At 38.7% G+C, this 20,018-nt stretch overlaps 1 protein-coding gene across 2 annotated transcripts in view; it reads right to left on the bottom strand.

The window, feature by feature from the left end:
* The window catches only part of WDR70 (WD repeat domain 70), a 258,843-nt gene that overhangs the window by 79,636 nt on the left and 159,189 nt on the right, over nucleotides 1-20,018 (bottom strand). For both annotated transcript variants that reach the window (XM_030567828.1, XM_030567829.1), the window contains exon 10: nucleotides 5,077-5,251. In XM_030567828.1, the coding sequence (XP_030423688.1) occupies nucleotides 5,077-5,251 (175 nt within the window). The remainder of the gene's footprint in view (nucleotides 1-5,076; nucleotides 5,252-20,018) is intronic.

Raw genomic sequence — 20,018 nt, forward strand, 5'->3', positions numbered from 1 at the left:
ACAACATGGCAGGATTTGCACAAAAGTTTAAATGGCCACGACTTCATATACTTAACCATCACCACATATAAATATTGGAAATTGAACATACATTCCCACAGACAACATATTATTGTTTTATTCAGCAAATTCAGACAAGAATATATTAGCTACTCCCAATGTAATTCCATTTAATTCTTTATTAAACTTTTACAATCATGAAAACATATCTGATGTACAGAAAGTTATATCCCGATAATTTTGGTTCTCTGGGGTGACTACCTGTAAGGATCCACACTCTAAGGATGCATGTGGCTGTAACTTATGAGCTCAAAGCTTTCTAGTGTTTGTTGGGTTATATGCTTGAGCCAAAGAGTATAAAATGGACAGTACTTTTAATTGACATATGTCATAACATTTTTTCACAGATCTGGACCTTAGTGTCCAAAATACGGGTGTTAGCATGAAAACCTCCAAGCTTAGTTATCAGCTTGGACCTGGTAATTGCTGCCACCAGCTAGGAATTATACAGTGCCTCGCTCACTGTGGTCTCCCCAAAACCTTCCCTGGGGGACCCCCAGACTCAGATGCCTTGAGTCTTACAACAAAGGGAAATAACCCCCTCCCCTTGTTCCCTTGTTACTTCCTCCCAGGCTCCCCTCCCTGGACGACCCTAGGAGATTCCCTGCTTCCAGTCCTGGAAACATAAGTACCAAAAGAGCTGATCTCTCTTCCCCCTCACCCTGAGGGTATGCAAAGTCAGGCTTAGTAAATCTAACACAAACAGATTTTCCCCCTGACTTCTTCCTCCCACCAATTCCCTGGTGAGCTGCAGACTCAATTCCCTGGAGTCCCCACTAAAGAAAAACTCCAACAAGTCTTAAAAAGAAAGCTTTATATAAAAAGAATGAAAAAGGACATAAAATATAGTCTCTGTATAAGGTGACAATATACAGGGTCAATTGCTTAAAGGAAAAAAAAAATGAATAAACAGCTTTATCCAAAAAGAATACAATCTGACACATTCCAGCAACTACACACATGTAAATACAAAAGAAAACAATATAAACCTATTGTCTTACTATTTTTGTACTTACAACTTGGAAACAGAAGATTAGAAAGCCAGGAGATAGAAAAATCACTCTCAGAGCCGAGAGGGTCAGACCCAAGACAAAGAACAAAGAACTCACACCCAAAACTTCCCTCCACTCAGATTTGAAAAAGTCTTGTTTCCTGATTGGTCCTCTGGTTAATCCTTTACAGGTAAAAGAACATTAACCCTTAGCTATCTGTTTATGACAACATAGTTCCTGACACTGAACCAATAATCCATAGTCTTGAAGAACTGAGAATAATATGCAGGGAATATAGATCCATATAGACAATAGTATTCAGGAACCAATTACTGACAAATTGCCTTTCTTCTTTGGGTATTTCCTGTGTGGGTGCTCACTCCTGTGAAATTTAAGTAAGTAGTAACAATCCAGGACTACAACAGTATTAGATGCTTCAGAAGAAAAGCAAAAAATACTGTAATTGGCATCTATGGAATAACCTACCCATAGAGGGCACACACAAAGTACTAACAGATTCTGCTAGCTATAAAGTTCTGAGTCCATATGCCAAGGACTCTCATACCCCAAAAGTGGGCATCCATACAGGGAATGCTGACTAAACAAATGAATAATTAGATTTTACATTAATAATATTTAAAATTACTTAATAATTAGCATTTTGGGGTATAAAGAGATCACTCTGGATTACAAACTTGTCTCTAGCATATTTTCTTCTACCATTCTGAATTGCCAGTGTGCCCCAAATATCCAGGCAGTGAGAGGTACCTCCTCGTGTGGATGATCCCCTTACTGCCATCTCTGCTGCACCATTTGTCGAATCTCCAAACCCCAGAGGCGATTCTCTGCATGTCTGGTATTTATTGGGGGGGAGGGGAAGATACAGAGACTGGGGAAATCAGAGAGAAGTAGATGGGCCTGGTTCTGCACAGTTTACTCAAGAAGATAATACAATCCCAAACTGTGTGATCTTTTCCATGTAGCCTTTCCCTAGAGCAGCAAAGCGAAACAGCAGTCTTTTGGAGCCAAATAGTTAGTGAGCTGAGGAAGGCAGATTCAGAGTAGGAGGTCCAATGTCTCTGCACACATGCTCCTGGCTGCCTGCGAATCCCAAGAGGTAGTCAGGTTTGGGGTCAGGCCCTGTAACATTTTTCAATGGGGTGTTGGGGAGGGCCATGAGGACAATGTGGAAGGATCTACCCAAGGGAATAGTCATAGATCCCAAGCCTATCCAATCCCTTTCCATTGAAAGGGATAGCAAGGGAGGGATAACTCAGTGGTTTTTGAGCACTGGCCTGCTAAACCCAGGGTTGTGAGTTCAATCTTTGAGGGGGCCATTTGGGGATTGGTCCTACTTTGAGCAGGGGGTTGGACTAGATGATCTCCTGAGGTCCCTTCCAACCCTAATGATCTATGATTCTATGATTTCACTACAGGAGGGAATGATCTGGGCCAGTGTTTTTAAGAAGCTAGGAAGGAGGTTATTAAATAAAGGTACCAAGTGCATTGTCACTCAATTTGCAAGAGATTTCAATTTGCTTTAACAATTTACCTGAAAATAAATATAATAGAAAAGAACATAACAAAAGTTATTGGTAACTGACAAAATGGCTGAATTTTCTGTATATTTTGCGAACAGCCAGGTACGAGTAATGGCTAATGGGAACCAGGATATGGAAGTAGAAATTACCCACATCTGAGATGGAAGTCAAACTTGTTTAATGGGACTAAATCGGGGGACTGGATAATCTCCACCAACAATATTACAAGAACTGGTACATGACATTGCAAGTCCAATAGCAAGAACTGTTAATCAATCTGTAAACTCGAGGGTTGTATATTATGACTGGAGAATTGCAAATAGAACTCCTATTTTTAAGGAAGTGAAAAAAATGTGATCAGGGATATTAGAGGCCTTTTAGTTTGACTTCAATTGTATGTAAAATCTTGAAACAAATTTTGAAAGAGAAAGTAGTTAAGGAAATAGAAGTAAATTGTAATTGGGATAAAATACAACATGTTTTTACAAAAGGTAGATCATGCCAGACCAACCTGATTTCTTTCTTTGAGCAAATAACTGACTTGGAGACAAAGGAAATGCAATAGCTCTCATCTACATGGATTTCAGTAAGGCATCTGATACAGTTCCACATGGGAAATTATTAGTTATATTGGAGAAGATGGGGATTAATGTGGTAACTGAAAGTCAATAAAGATTTTGTTAAAGGGGAGAATACCACATGTCATACTGAAAGTTAAACTGGCAGGCTGGAGGGAGGTTACAGTGGAGTTCCTCAGGGATCAGTCTTGGGACCAATCTTATTTAACATTTTTATTAATGATGTTGGCACAAAAAGTGGGAGTGTGCTAATAAAATCTGCAGCTGACACAAACTTGGGGGATATTGTCAATATGGACGAGGGGCAGAATATCATATAAGAAGATCCGGATGACCTTGTAAACTGGAGTAAAAGAAATGGGTTGATATTTAATAGTGCAAGGTCATGCACTTAAGGATTAACAACAAGAATTTTTGCTATAAGATGGGGATTTATCAGTTGGAAGTGACAATGCAGGAGAAAGACCTGGGTGTACTAGTTGACCACAGGATGACTATGAGACACCAATGTGATGAAGCCGTGAAAAAGGCTAATGCAGTCCTAGGATGCAAGTACAGACAGGGAAGTGTAAGTACCATTACACAAGGCACTGGTGAGACCTCACCTGGAATACTATGTGCAGTTCTGGTTTCCCATGTTTAAGAAAGATGAATTCAAACTGGAACAGGCGCAGACAAGGGCTACTAGGATGATCCACGGAATGGAAAACTTGTCTTATGAAAGGAGACTCAAAGAGCTTGGCTTGTTTAGCCTAGCCAAAATGCAGGCTGAAGGGAGATACTGTGTCTATAAACATATCAGAGAGATAAATAACAGGAAGGGAGAGGAGTTATTTAAGTTAAGTGCCACTGTGGACACAAGAACAAATGGATATAAACTGGCCATCGGTAAGTTTAGCCTTGAAATTAGATGAAGGTTTCTAACCATCAAAGGAGTGAAATTCTGAAACAGCCTTCCAATGGGAGCAGTGGGGACAAAAATCTAACCAGTTTCAAGACTGAGCTTGCTAACTTTATGCAGGGGATAGTATGATGAGACAGACTACAGAGAATTCTTTCCCAGGTGTCTGACTGGTGGGTCTTGCCCACATGCTCAGGATCTAACTCCTCACCATATCCATCTGAGGATGTAGCATAGCCATGAAATTTTGGGATTTCCAGTCAATGGTCTTTTGGAGTAATATCACCTCCGTGTTAAATTTCATATTTTGGACAATACAGGAAGAGATTTTTACTTGAGGTGCATTCCCATCTTTGTGTGTTTTGACTTTACTCTCCTTTGTATATTACCTGTATCACCCATTCCAAAGTGGATGAATTATTTATTCAACATCTGGAGTAGAACACCGACATGTATTTTTTAATGTCATAAGCGCCTATAGGAAGTGACAGCTTCTTCATAGTCACCTTGTTATCTTTAGACAGATAGTATTTTATTTATTTATAATTGTCACTACATATATAAAAATAGACAAAATCAGGTTGCCAGCTAGTCAATTTCCTGCCATTATTTGTTTGGGTGGGGTAGCAGCAGGCACTGATATTGCAGAGGTGTGGTAGCAGGGGAAATATTAAACCTCATTTACCAAATGCTCGTCTTTCAGAAAAAAAATATTTTAAGTATAAAATATAAAACATCCTAAAACTCCTTCAAAATTTAGCATTTCATATATACCTCTACCTCAATATAATGCTGTCCTTGGGAGCCAAAAAATCTTACCGCATTATAGGTGAAACCGAGTTATATCAAACTTGCTTTGCTCCACCGGAGTGCGCAGCCCCGCCCCCCTGGAGCACTGCGTTACCACATTATATAAGAATTCGTGTTATATTGGGTCGTGTTATATCGAGGTAGAGGTGTATTAACAGTTATCTTGCTAAAATTAAAAAGTATACTTCACTTACATTCATATTCCTGTCCCAGATCTGGATGGAGCCATCTTGGCAGCCAGCTGCAATAAGTTTACCATCTCTGCTATATGTGCAAGTTGTAGGAATCACTCGTTTACCTTGAAATGACCGTGGTTTAAACACACCTTTGTGCTTTTTGTCATTGTTAACATCCCATGTCCTCACAGTCCTGTCAAGAGATTTAAAGAAATAATTGCTTTACAAACAGTTAACACATATTAAAGAATTCCCCTAATGATACAAGACAACCACTTTTTTCAGCATAACTGAACTAAAAAAGCCCCATGGTATGTAAGTTTATTTAGTTAATAACAGTAACTCTAAAATATACATAAACTATGGTCTGCTGGTCAGTAATGTATAAAAGCACTTTACAAAAATGGGATGTATATTTCATTTCCTCACTGTTCAGAGGTGTAAACTCCCATTCCTCCTTAATGAACATATACATTCATTAAAATTTCACCAAGTAAGCAGAGTCTGACACAAAATAAAGGGACTGATCTTGTAAAATGCTAAGCACTCTCAAAAGAAGCAAGTAAGATTCTCCCAGGATAAAGTCCGGAGAGCATAAATGCTTGTACAACTTGTGCACTAATAGGTGATCATGACACTAAGGCCAATTGGTAATAGCTACTCCTGTCTCAGACCTCACAAACTTATGACACCTAATAAACCATTTTCATGGTATTTATCCATGAAAGGTAGCATGTAAGGTTTCTACTGAAAGCTTATAACTTATAATCATTGTGAGATGCACAAGTAGCATGTAAGGAATAATGTAACTATATTGAAAACTATGTCTTATGGTCTTGAGGTAAAAGTTAGTCACCACGAAATCATATATCTTGGTGATGACCCATTCAAGTGGGAAGGAATTTTCACCCATCCCTTGGTCAGCTGGAGATTGTAATGCAAGGTTCTAATGTCTTGCCCTATCCCAAAACAGTCAATGGAAAACTATCAAAGGACAACTGCAAAGAATAATAACCTCTTGGAGGTAAAAAGGAACATGATAACAGACAAGGGATTGTCCCGTCTGTGAATAAAGACAAAAACCTGATTCAGTATAACACCGGGGGAGAAAGACACTCTGCATCCACTCACAGAGGAGTTTCCTGAAAGATCGGATCCTGGTTCCTGTGAAACTAGCCAGATCTATAACATACTGAACTTTGAGGGGAAAACCTACTTTAATAGCTAGCTTTTGTATCTAATAATGACTGCAGGCCCTAGTTTGCATTTTTATTATTTTGTTTTGTACTGCAACCACTTGCTTTAATCATTATTCATTTCTAGTGGAACTTCTATTCCTTCTTAAATAAACCTTTTGTTTCATTGTAAGTGGTCATACGTGCTGTGTGTTACACAGGAGCAGTGATTTAAGGTAAAACTAGTAAACTGGGGTACACTGTTCCTTTGGGAGCAGAGCATTTGGGATTTCTGAGTAGCTCATGTCAGGGGCTGGATATCACAGGGGAACACTTTACTTGGACACTGGTGTGCACTTCTTTTTAACTTGCAAGGTGAAGACAGGGCTGGCATAACCCACAGGACAGTGCTAGAGTGACTGACAGGCTGGTGGTGTTAGAGAGCTAACACCCAGGTACCACAGGCAAGACTCCTTCTCACTGCAGGAATGTAATAAGGTGACTCACAATCCTGAGTACCCTGAGAACTGTCACATATGAGATTTTTCTATCATAGTTATTCTGATACAACAACAACCAGCAAACTTATTTAAAATGGCAGTCTGGGAGACTGGCTGACTGCTTATTAATTCAAGCTTTTATTTATTTACAAAGAACTTTCATAACTATTAACTGTGATACTGCAATTCTGTGGAGCCAAATTCAGAAGTTTTGAGTTACACTGTTAAGGAATTCCTCAAACTTTTTACAATGATGCATTTATGAAAGACCATTCTTTTTCAGAGTTGAATTTCCCGCACATAATCTGTTTCATAAATATGTGCTTTTTTTTAAAGAAATAAGAATATTGGCCTAGCTCTTCTATGTTTCTTAGATACATATAAACACCCGAAGGACAGAGGACTGGAATACAGGTGGATTCTTTAAACTGTCTTAGATACAAATGTTTTCTGTCCTTTTAAAACGTTGAGTTCTCTCCAGATAAAAATTCAAATCTCTTCTGGCATCTAATGCATAAAAGCGTTTTAGGATTTGGCAAGGGAAGGGAGATCATTAATTAAAAAAAGATAGAAACCACTAAGTTCTCAAGGCAAACGATGCCTATGATACAAGAACACATCATTTATTGGTTTTCATGGGAAACATAAATGCAACTGAATCAAAGCAGCCATTTCCCCAGAATAAGACAACACTGAGGCATATAAGCAGGGGTTGTAGAACCAAATTGGGATGTATAGGTACATTACATACACAAATCTAGGTTAGATACACCTAGCAACTTATATGAATGATTTGGCTCCTGCAATGCCATATCTGCACTGCAAACAACAATGGCTCCTGGAAGACATTTATAACTTGATGTCATGGGAGAAATTAGTAAAATCAAATAGATGCAATCTCTAACTTCCCATAATGCAGGCCAGCCTAGTTCAATTGTAAGTACTCTTCAAAGAACATATTCCTGTATAGTGTAAAGTTATTGTTCTATTCAATATAAATGGTATCCTGAGAAGCAATGTCAGTAGTTCAAGACATTAAAATTTCATGCAGATTTTTTCATTATTTTTTTTGAAGCTGATTATGCTGCACATACAACAGCTATACTAAAAAGTAAACATTTACAATAAAGCACCAAAATAAACTCAAAAGGATATTTGATTATAGAAATAACAAAATTTTGAAACTTATTTCAACAGTATAAATGTTCACTTTTTACTGTCAACTGCTATATAGCAAAGTTGCACTTTATAAGCTGAAGCAGGGTTTTGGAATGTTGAGACAGGAGGCCCAATATACTTGCTAAAGTAAAATGCAAATTGTTTTGTAACTCAATGGCAAAAAACAACAATGATGCAGAGTTAAGGTTGCTTGGTGGTATGTCAGCCCCTTGCAGAACATTGAGCTGAGCAACACTCAAACTTCTGAAAACCAGGGACTGCAGAGTTAAGGGTTGCCTATTCAACCTTAATTCTCCCCTCCTCAGTATGCACCATTAATACACATAACTTTAACTTGCCAATCCTACAGTTCACCTCTTCTTACAACCTACTCACTCTGATCCATAGGAAATTCTATCTAACACTGTTAAAGGGAAAAAGGTGCACACTTATACTTGCCCAAGTCCCCGGAAAGAATTCAACACGGGTACAATTTAACTAACACTTCACAACCTCTTACAATTCTTATTCACAGAACACCATTCTACACTTTCACTTAACTATCACTACAGCATCAGAATCCTGTCATATCCCACTTCACTGTTGACAATATCCATTCTAACAAAAGCCCTATGCCCTGCTACTGACATAACTTACATAAAACAACCTTGTCTTTTTTTTCACAGATGCTTAAATTTTTGAGTCCAGAAGGGACATTTATGATTACCTAGTCTGTCCTCTTGCATAACACAAGTCACAGAATTTCCACCCAGTGATTCCTAAATCAAGCCTTTAACTTCAGGCCAGTGGCAAACCCAGAAATAGAACCCAAATCTTCAGTGGGTCTCAGTCTAGTGCTATACCCACTAAGCCACACTTGCATCTATATGAAACTATCAAGGCATTGCCTTGCTATCTACAACAGGGAAAATTCTTGCCCGTATCCTCTTAAACTGATTACGTCTCCTTGCTGAGGAAATACTGCCAGAATCTCAGTGTGGTTTTAGACCATCTCACAGGACAACCAACATGATCTTCGATGTCCGCCAAATCCAGGAAAAGTCTCGGTAGCAAAATCAGGACCTGTACATGGTCTTCATCGATTTGACAAAGGCCTTTGACTGTCAGTCGCAAAGCCCTGTGGAAGGTGCTGACCAGATTTGGCTGCCCTCCAAAATTTATTAAGGTCCTAAGACTTCTCCATGATCAGATGACTACCACAGTTCTCTGTAATGGCCTTGAGATGGAACCTTTTGTCATCAAAATGGGTTAAGCAAGGATGCATTATTGCCCCAACCCTGTTTTCCATCTATTTAGCAGTCATTGGTCCTCATTAAAGATCAACGCCCCAATGGAGCTGGCATTCAATATAGAATGGATGGGCGGCTCTTTAATCTTTGACATCTCCATTTGAAGTCTAAAGTCTTCAGGGTGTCCATTATGGAGTTTCAGTATGCTGATGATTGTGTCATCCTCGCATACACTGAGAATCACCTTCAGTCCATATCGGATTTTCTTGCACAAGCTTACCGAAGCCTAGGACTCTCACTCAGTATTCAGAGGACTAAATTGCTGCATCAGCCTGCTTCAGGCCTTGCACATGACCCAGCACAAATCATCATCAAGGGTCAGACTTTGGAGACAGCTGAGCACTTTTGCTCCCTCAGTAGCCAACTCTCTCAAAATGCAAAAATCAACAGTGAGATCCAGCACAGGATCCAGTGTGCAAGTGCTTCCTTTGGGAAATTGATCATGGACCGTGACCTACAGCAGGACACCAAGATCCAGGCCTATAAGACAATTGTTGTTCCTACACTCCTCTATGGATGTGAAACCTGGGTGACCTATCAACAGCACCTCAAGAGTTTGAAGAGGTATCACCAGTGATGCCTCCGGAAGATCCTTTGCGTCAGGTGGCAAGATCACCGCATTAACGCCAGCATTCTTGCTGAAGCCAATGTCACCAGCACTGAAGCAATGATCCTCATGTACCAACTTTGCTGGGCTGGACATTGTGTGCGAATGACAGACTCTCGCCTCCCAAAACAAGTCCTCTATTCTCAGCTCACCCATGGTCAGAGATCCTGTGGTGGTCACAGTAAACGCTACAAAGATGCACTGAAAGCGTATCTTAAGAAAACTGATGTTGACATCACAAGCTGGGAAGAGCAAGCCACCAACTGACTCCACTGGTGCCATCAGGCAGTAGCCCATTTTGAGAACCGCCTTGCCCTCAAAGTTCAAAAGAGAGAGAGGAGGAAGGAAAACGAAATAACTTTCTCCAGCAAGCCCCTGGCCTGCCACACAATGTCTGTACCTACTGTGGGCGGATCTGAGGTTCCAGGATCAGACTCCTGAGTCATTTCAGGATCCTTATGTAAATCCATGGTAGAGATCTTCCCTGAAATCAAGGGATCACCAAGCAATCACTCTTGTTCAGTTGGCTAATATCCATAATGACCCTCAAGACTTTTTCAGCATCAGTGCTTTCCACAATACAGTCCTCCTTTCCTTAAAATGTATGTTTAAAAGAGTTCATCTTACCAAGTGGTACAGAAAACCAAGTGGTACTTTGTAGAACTAGCTTATTTACCATTCAACCTATGTTCAGTATTTGATATTTTCTTCCAGCTCATCAATAAAAATATTGACTACAGCTGGGCTGGGAAGAGCTCCATGCAGGACCCTGCAAAAACATGCCCACTGGCCCATTTCAAGGCCCTTCACATCACATAGTGTTTATCTCTGCTTCGACATGCTCCTCTCACCCGGCTCTGCCAATTACCATCTCCATATGCAGTCTCCACCCTACACAGCATATTCATGCTTTCTCCCATGCTGCTGCTTACACTTGGAATGACCTCCCTGAACTTAACAACCCACTTTCCTCACCAAATTCTCTTAAATTCTCTCTCTCTCATACATATGCCTTCAATGACCGACCATATTACTTATTCTGATCATTCCAAGTATTATTCTCACTTTTGTCTTTCTTCACCCCTTCCTCTCTTTTCTCCTATTGATCAATACTTGTTTCATATCATGTTAAATTTAGACTGTAATCTCTTCTGGGAAGCAACTGTGTCTTTGTTTTGCAAGGTGCCTGCACATATTTGGGAACTTTAAAAAAGGGCAGCAGCAGCAGCTGAGGTTGCATGTAGCCTTAAATAATAAAACCCTATTGTCATTCCCTAACTCACTCTGAGTCCAATTTAATCTTGCTCGCATTAAAATCAGTTACAGTTTTTGCCATGGAGTTCAGCTAAATCAGATTAAGGGAGATTCCTTTTGGGCTGAAAATTCTCACACTTTGTTTCAGACCAGGGGAGGTATTCTTGGTAAATTCTAAATGACAGACTACTGTAGTGCTATTTTAATACTGGCTGTGCCACACTAGTTAACTGGAATATTGTACTAAACTATATTAGGCCCTTGCAAGGTTTCCAGAAGTGGCCTCCTTCAACTCGTCAACCATTATTAAGGTGAAGACTATGCACAAACAAGTAATGGCACAGTCTTTTCCCGCAGAAATAAAGGGAAAAAAGTAACAGCTGGACACCTTTCATTGTTCTGTCAAATGGCAGGGGTCTTTTCAGATAAATGTGTCCATACACTGAACACTTATTTTGAGCACACACTTGTTTTGCAACAAACCTAAGTTAACTGGATTTCAGTGAAAACGACATAATAGTATTTTAAATACTATACCTTATAAGTTCAATATTGCCTTTCCATCACAATTTTTTTATAGTGAAGGATATCAAAATGTACAAAAATATGTTTAGCTGCTAAATAATAACTTTCTTTTAAAAGAAAATGTATGTGAAAAACATCATATATACAAGTTTTAAAAATTAACTTTTTTAAATAGCAGATTCCACATCTGCAAAACAGATTTGTTACGTTTTTATAACTGCCAAGAGTGATTCAAAACAATTTGAGAAGGATAGGAATGTTCTTTTGGAAAAGTAATGAAGATATTTTCATGATTGAGAAGTTGAACTAAACAGCTTATTTAATTATCAAGGTCAATGTTAAGTCTCCTGAATGTTTTTTCCCCCTCACTCTCTTTCATATGTGTTTTAATACTCTCTTTATATTGTGACTTCCAGGTGAGAGATGATAAAATGAATTGTCCACAATAGCATTGTAGTATACAAATTATAACATATTAAAGGGATTTATATGGATGCAGATCCTGTGTCTCTAAACACAGAGTATTTATTCCAATTCTGATTCACTATGCCACCACCCCTTCCAAGCCTATGTTCTTCTACAAAGCCAAGAAGTGAACTATCATAAGGCAGCCAGGCCCTGTAATTGAAGCAGATCCAGGCTCCCTGTGCCACAACAGGTGCTCACAGGGAGGGAAGAGACCCAGCGAAAGAGCAACCTGAGAGAGTCAGTGAGAAAAGGGCAGGTGAGATCTGTCTCGGAGCCAGGAGAAAGTCTCTTGGGAAAGCTGAAGAGAGCAGAAAGCTCTCTGTAGGCCCTGTGATGGAGGTCCCAGGGAACCACACAGAGGTTACTCAGTTAGGGTGAACTGCAAAGAATGGGGTAGATAACCCCCTGGGATGGACACAGGGCCAGCGGTAGGTGAGACATCGGCCTGCAGATGGCGCTCTGAGCTGGACAAGAGCTAATTCCCAGACGACCAGCAGGAGGCACCGCACCACTGAGTGGTCACATCGCTACAAGGGGTCACCCCACAAAGAGAAGTCATCCAACAGTAGAACAAACCCTAACTAACTATATACAACTAGAACAAACTAGAAAACTATGTACAGAAGTTAAGAACGGACGAAGAGTTCTAGAAAGCCAGAGCACTGAGGAATGGAGATTTCAACTCTGGCCTTGTGGCGATAAGAGGAAACTGGAGCAGCATCGATCCGCACAGCCTCTTAAAGCCTCGGTTGCACCATGTGGCCGACACATGACGCATGTGTGGGTAAACAGACAGTGCTGTGAACAGTGGTGCACATGCATACCCAGGTTTGTAATCCATATAAGGACCATGACTCCAAGAAGAATATAGATACTATTGTGACTCCAAGAAGAACATAGATACTATTGTGACGATAGTCATACAAAAGCCCATGACGAAATAAATAATTCTGTCTTCAGAGTAGGTTTTTATTATTGTGCAATAAATAGAGCCTTGGGCGCAGGACCCCTGCTTTAATTAGTGCACAGAATGGACAATGTTCACTTAATGAGTATTTTTTTCTCTTTATTCATAAAAGCCTGTGGATTTTGCAGACCCGCTTTTAACCTTTTTGTAACCTTTATTAGGTCTTTTAAACCTTTTATTCATATATAAAAATATGGAGAATTAAGAATTAATATGGAGAATTAAGATGTTAAGTAGTTTTCCCCATGTTATTTCCTAAGGCCTACATTATCCCAAATTCTTCATTATCCCAAGCCTCTGACACCAGAATCACACTTAAGTGCATGAGAGTATAAAATGGATTCAAGCATACATTTTTTTAAAAAGTCATCTGTCAATATTTTTGCCCTTTAGATACAAGCAAGTGTATGAGAGTGATAAAGTCACACAAGATCTGCCATGCATATGCAAAAGAATTAGTGTGATATGTTTATAAATGGGAAAAAATAGCAGTTGTGCATGTGTCCACCCCACTTGTCTCCCATTTTATCACTTCTGAGCTGACCAACTGGCCGATCAGATGCATTCAAATACACAGGGAAAATATTTTTTCATAACTATTTTAAGCATTACAGGCTATAAAATAAGCACAAAGTGCAAAAAAAGCAGAGAGAGAAATACAGCAAATGTAACAATGGACGAGAAACATACTACAGAAGAAAATAAGTGTGTTGTAGATGTGTAATAAAGTCACTAAAAGTTCATAATCAGATCTTCACAGCCTTTCTGACATCCCCAATTATGAATGAGGGAAGGCAGAGAATTTAATAATCCATTACTCACACTTATCTGAGCTAAACAGAACACAACAGACCCTCCTAATTATTTAATAAAAGGACCTTATTTATACAAAGCTCAAAGGCTTTATGGACTGAGAACCATTCTTATGTTTTCCTTGAACAAATCTAATTACCCTAACAATCCCAAAGGGAGTCAAACTTCAGTGAGGTTGTGAAAATATAGTGCAATAGTGAATACGACATCAAGAGTCTGCCTAGAAATAAACTACTAACTAACAAAATACAAATCTCACTGGAGCTGTAGAGACACAAGTCTAATCTTACACAGAACTCAGAGACAGAAATGACTTACTAGGGTCATTCAATCCATCCCCTTTCCAGTGCAGAACTGTTACTAGATGGAAAGGACATATTTGATCCATATACAGAATTAGACTCCAGACACAGCAATGCACTGGAGACAGGAAGACTCTGGGGCCTGATGACCTCAAAAGGCTCTGCATGCATACAGGGATCCACCTGTGTATAATACATTGCAGACCTGCTGCCATAGATAAAAAATGCTTATATATGGGTGAGGTTGGAACTAACATGAAAAGATGCTTCTTTCACATGAGCTCAGAAGTGTTCGTATATTCCCTAACGGCTTCATTATTGATATGGTATTTCCATATGGGTCACATGTATTTTTGTTCTATATATGCCCCTCTACAAGGGCCTATCCAAACTTGCTGAAAATTATCCCATGGAATTTTGCACAAATAATTTTAAGCACATTTATTTCACATAGGTTTCAAATCCTCAAAATATCCCTTTCCATCAAATTCCCTTAATTTTTTTGCAGATAACTCACTCAAATAGCTCAAAAATTCATCATTTCCCCTATTGAAAGTTCCACATGAAACTATCATGGCAGCCACTTTTGGCAATTCTGACTTATTGAGAAGAGAAAGAAAAATAGACTATCGTACAGAAAACCCATATACTTAAAAAAGTGACCAGAATGCGCACACTCTGCCATCACCTCCACAAGTGGCACAAACATCTGTGCCTGGCCCTGTATATGCTAAATAAGAGATGTGTGAATAGAAAACAGAATTTAGGGAAGTTGAAGTAAGGAAAGTTTGAGGTTGAGAACACAATGCTGGGCATTGTGTTGTGACAGCAAATATGCCAGCCTCTCTCTCAGAAAGATCTAATTTTTACACAGAACATTATTATTTCTTCTGACTTGTACATGTTGAGCCTGCTATAGTCCTGCTATTTTCCGAGGGTGGGAAAACAGAGATGCAAGCTACTCGCAATGCCATCGGCTCTGCAGGAGACCTGATATTGTCAGGAAGGAGATTAGGTTTGGGTGCCTTCTCTCTGTAATTTTGGGTATGTCTACACTTAAAACACTGCAATTAAAAACCCACATCTGGTCCATGCCAGCTGACTCAAGCTTGTGGGGCTTGGGCTAAGAGGCCATTTAATTGTGGTGTAGACCCGTCCACCTCACAGGGTCCTAGAGTCTGGGCTGCACCCCCAGCCCAAATGTCTACACTGCAGTTAAACATCCTTTAGCCTGAGCCCTGCAAGCCTAAGTCAGCTGGTACTCCATTAGAATCTGATCACACTGCTCTTTTTCTTTACCTATATATTAGAAAGCCTTATCCATATTTTACATCTCAAATAGGCACGATTTTTGGTCACTCTTTACATTATATGCATGTTAAAGACAAGATCAGTATACATAATTATAAGCTCATCATTACAAGGTATTATGCATGGTTATAAACAATGGTTATAAGCAATGTATTCATCTATTGTACTCTAACCAGCTATTAAAACATTAACCATTTATTAACCATTAATAACTTAAATAATTTAGACCATTAATAAATTAAGGAAAAATCCATCACACAAAACTTTTTTGGGGGTGGGGAAGCCAGAATAAAGATCAGGTTTCAGATTATTATTTAAAAAACAGGCTTTAGAGAGAACATTGGACCCCTCTTTTGAGTCAGTTACTATAGATGGGCAGACTTCAGAGTAGATGGGTGGAAAGAATACCAAGATTTTGCAAAAAACACCTGTTTGTTATGAGCTTCCTTTGAACTCTGTGTATATCAAAATCATACAAAATATGTTGCCATTTCCAGTTTCTATTCATTTGCCTTTAAAGATCCTGAACACTGTCTTCCAAACAGATTATCATCTTTAAACATCTACAAGATAGTAGCAATAACTTTCCAGGAAGATCTTGAGCCATATCTCCTCCTTACCCTCAGAAAAGCCCCCAAACTCCAAACTGTGCTTCCTTTGCATCTTAAGAAAATTACACTTTTCTCTTTAGAATAATTTATTTATCCCAATAAAAAGACAAATAGCAAAATAGTTATTCATACTATAGGTGTTCTTATGTAATGAAGACACACTATATATAATCTACAAAACACATAATACATAATGGGGCTGCCCATACCAATACATATTGAAAATAACAATTTACCCGCAACATAATCTCCACTCCAGGGTTAGTCAGCATAATATACAAGTATTCAAATCACAAAAAGAAAGGTACAAAGAAGATAGGAGTCTGAAAACACTGAATTGTAGATTGAAATGACTGATAAAAAGCATGATTACATATCTTTTCCATTAACAGTTATTGGCAAGACAGGCTAGTTCCAAAGCCATTACTTAATAACCAATAGAAGTTTGCCGCATGTCAAAACAAATAAAAACAACAGTATAAGAAAGGGCTTTGTTGGCCAATGTATATGAGTAAGTACAAAAAAGAAATATTATGAAGAGAACAACATTAGAGAGAGAGAGAGAGAGAGAAAGAAAGAAAAGAGAGAGACAGGATATAATGAAACTAGAATACTAATACTCAGGTTATGGGGAAAATATTTAAGGTAAAAAACTAACTGACAGAAAGAAAGGAGAGACTGGCTCCCAAAATTAAATGTTATGCATATAAAGAAAGGGAATAAAAATGTAAAATATATGGTAAATTGAATCATATGATACATTGAGGGCAGATGGAAAAAGACTTCCAGGTAGCAATGACTGGCAAAAGTAAAAAAAAAAAAAGAGCAAGCCAACAAAATCCTAAGATGCATAAGAAGGAGAATAAATTACAAGACAGGAAAGCTATGGGTTTTTTTTAAGTCTATGTTAATAGCTGAATGTGAAGTATCGAGCACAAATTCTTAAAGACATTCAAAACCTGAAGAAGGTGAACTGGAAGGTAAGGCAACTAAACTGAACCAACTGGGAAAGATTCCATGGACTGGTCTAGGACAAAAAGGGCACTGAAAAGAGTGAAGTGCAGTGATTTACATTCCTTAAAAGGACCATAATGGGGATCTAAGGATAGACCTTTTTTCAGACTTTAGGAAAATATGATCAAAGCTTGAAATCAAGGAAATGCTCTAATACCAGAAAGTATTTTGTGTAACTCTCATGATAATCATATTATAATTACTTTAGGTATTCAAATCTGACTGGCATGTGACCATTTCCTTTAGTACAACTGAGGTCATGATATCTTCCCCAGGACACAGTTTTAAAGGAATGATGAGAGGGCTCCCATCCAGAATCTGAGCTATTTCATCCACTTGTTGAAACAACCATGAAAAAGATGGAGTAAAAGCCAAAGAAATGCTTGAATGAGCGCACAGGCAAAAGGGTTCTTTCCTCCTGAAGAAGTTGCATGACAGAATATTGTCTTCATATTGGGAGGCAGTATAATCTAGTGGACAGGGCATTGGACTGGACTCAGAAAACTATGTTCTATTCCCGACTTTGCCATTGGTTTGCTGGTTGATGTTGAACAAGTCTTTTAAAGGTCTCTGTGCCTCAGTTTCCCAATCTGTAAAATGGCTTAATAATAATTTTCATCTTTGTAAAGTGCTTTGAGATCTATTGATGAAAAGCACTACATAGGCCTGACTGAAAACCCACTGAAGTCTATGTAACCAGAATCCCACTGACTTTAATGGGCTTTCAATCAGGCCCTAAAAAGCCAAGCACGATAAATATATTTCTGGGATCTCTTGGTCTTGGGGGTTAAAGGAACCATCTTGGAGGATACGAGATGAACTTCAGCACATTTCCCTAGTAGGCTATTTCAAGCATCCATTTGTTCATCATAAGTGATTCCAGTGCTTCTGGAACAGCAAGACCTTGCAGCTGATTAGCTTGGTAAGTCTAGCAAATAGGATGTTCAAGTCATCTGTGGTGCTCTAAAATGGAAAGTGATTGTGGTGCTTGAATTCTTGCTTAACCTTTCCACCTCTATTTTTGCCCTAGTATGTTCCTAAAACAACACTGATCTCAGAGTTTTCCTGTAGCAATGTTAGTATCTTTGAGTAACTAAACCTTTGTGAGGAATGAAAAAGAACACTTATCATTCCTTTCCGACTGGCATCGAGCAGTAATTTGTTTTGCTTCTTGTTAATGAAGTCTTCATTCAAGTTTGGCTGAAGAAAAGAGTGGTTTTTCTTGGGTGTCACCATCCCATCTTGCAGCCACAGATGCCTGCATTTCAGTATATCACTTGATACTGAACTGCGCAGGTACCTGAGCAAATATACAAGAATGTCTTTCATGAATGAGGTTACTAAAGATAACTTAATTGGAATGGATTTAGCTTTTTTGTCTTTCAGAGAGCAATCTTCCTAAACTCCTTGATCCAGGCAATAGTAACTAATTCTGGTGAATCATACTGAGAGTGAGGAAATCTGGAAGGGGAACACGATTGACACTTTTGTCATTCCAGCTCAAGGCCAGTTCTCTCTGCCTGTGTGCGCTATTCCTAGAGAAGAAATCTAAGGTGTCTTCTGAATAGCCTCCTCCCACCTTTATAAGTGAAAACAGGTCTAATGCACACACAATTCAGAATAATTCCATTTAAATGGTGGATTTATACTAGTTAAAAACAGCACATATGAGAAGAGAATCAGACCACTGTGCCTCAGTTTGCTTTAAGCTGGATCAGTAGCGTTATCCTTCCCTCTCTCTTTTAAAATAAAAATACTGTGTGGTTTTTCTTATACATTGTTGGACTATTCCTCTGTCTTATATTTAGCCACGTTCTTTGGTGAAATAGCCTCAGTAAAAAGATGAACAGAGTCAGTGTCAGTTGATCCATGACATTCTTTTAGTCCAACTGGAATTTTATTCTAAAAATTAGATACAAAGAACATTAAAATCATCAAAAGCAAAAATGTCATTTATATTTTAGAAGATTGCCTACCAGCACTCATGCTGTCTGCTGAACACCCTCAAAGTTGGGGGTGCATCATTCAGTGCTGTCAGCATTCCCAAGAGACCAAAATTACCATGCAACTAGAATAGCTCATAGGAACAAATCACACATTTAAGAAAGGAGCATAACCAGGTGGCTACATAAAACCAAAACTGGCATTAGGGAGCTGCATACATGGATAGAAAGAATCCCTTAAAATAGGGAGCAGCCTGTATAATAGCAGAATTACTTTTACACTGAATAGAGCCAAATAATAAAAAAATACAAAATCTATGTTGTGTAATTCTGTGTCAGAAGCCAAACATATACACTTTACAGGGACTCCCAAACATTTCTGAAACTCTCAACCCATATATGTGTGAAAAGTAAATCCTCCATTTTATTTGCCATTTCAGCACCATCTAACGACTGCAAGTGTATTGATTTTTATTATCGAGAAACATTAGATCAGTTACAGACAATCAGAGAATGGCTTATAAAAACTGTAAGAGTAAATGGACATTTTATGCCATCTTCCACATTAGGCAAATGGGCAATATGTTTAGATTTAATCTAACTCTCATCCTTGATAAAGATAAGAGTGGGATATAATCAATCTCTGTATAGGGATCAAAGGAAAGATTACTGGGAAAGAACATCTCCACAGTTCAAGTTACTGTTATCAATACGAACTGAAATGACTCAAAGGCAGTCTTGCATGGTGTAGCAAAAGCAGGAAGAGTCAATCTGGGAAAACAGGATGGTTCTAAAAAGATTCTGATTAGTCAAGGCTGTAAATAGTTGTGGCTCATTTGGTTTTAGAGTTATCTCCACTAAGATAAATAACTGTGATTGGAACCAGCTTTAAACAGCTCCCTCCATTAAAACTTCTGCCATAATTGAAAGCTCTCTAGAGGAACTTTCTCAGCTGATACTACAGGCACCTCAATAATTTGTCTTCTCAGCCTCATTTGCTGC

This window comes from Gopherus evgoodei, chromosome 6 (assembly GCF_007399415.2).
Source record: "Gopherus evgoodei ecotype Sinaloan lineage chromosome 6, rGopEvg1_v1.p, whole genome shotgun sequence".
NCBI lineage: Eukaryota > Metazoa > Chordata > Testudines > Testudinidae > Gopherus > Gopherus evgoodei.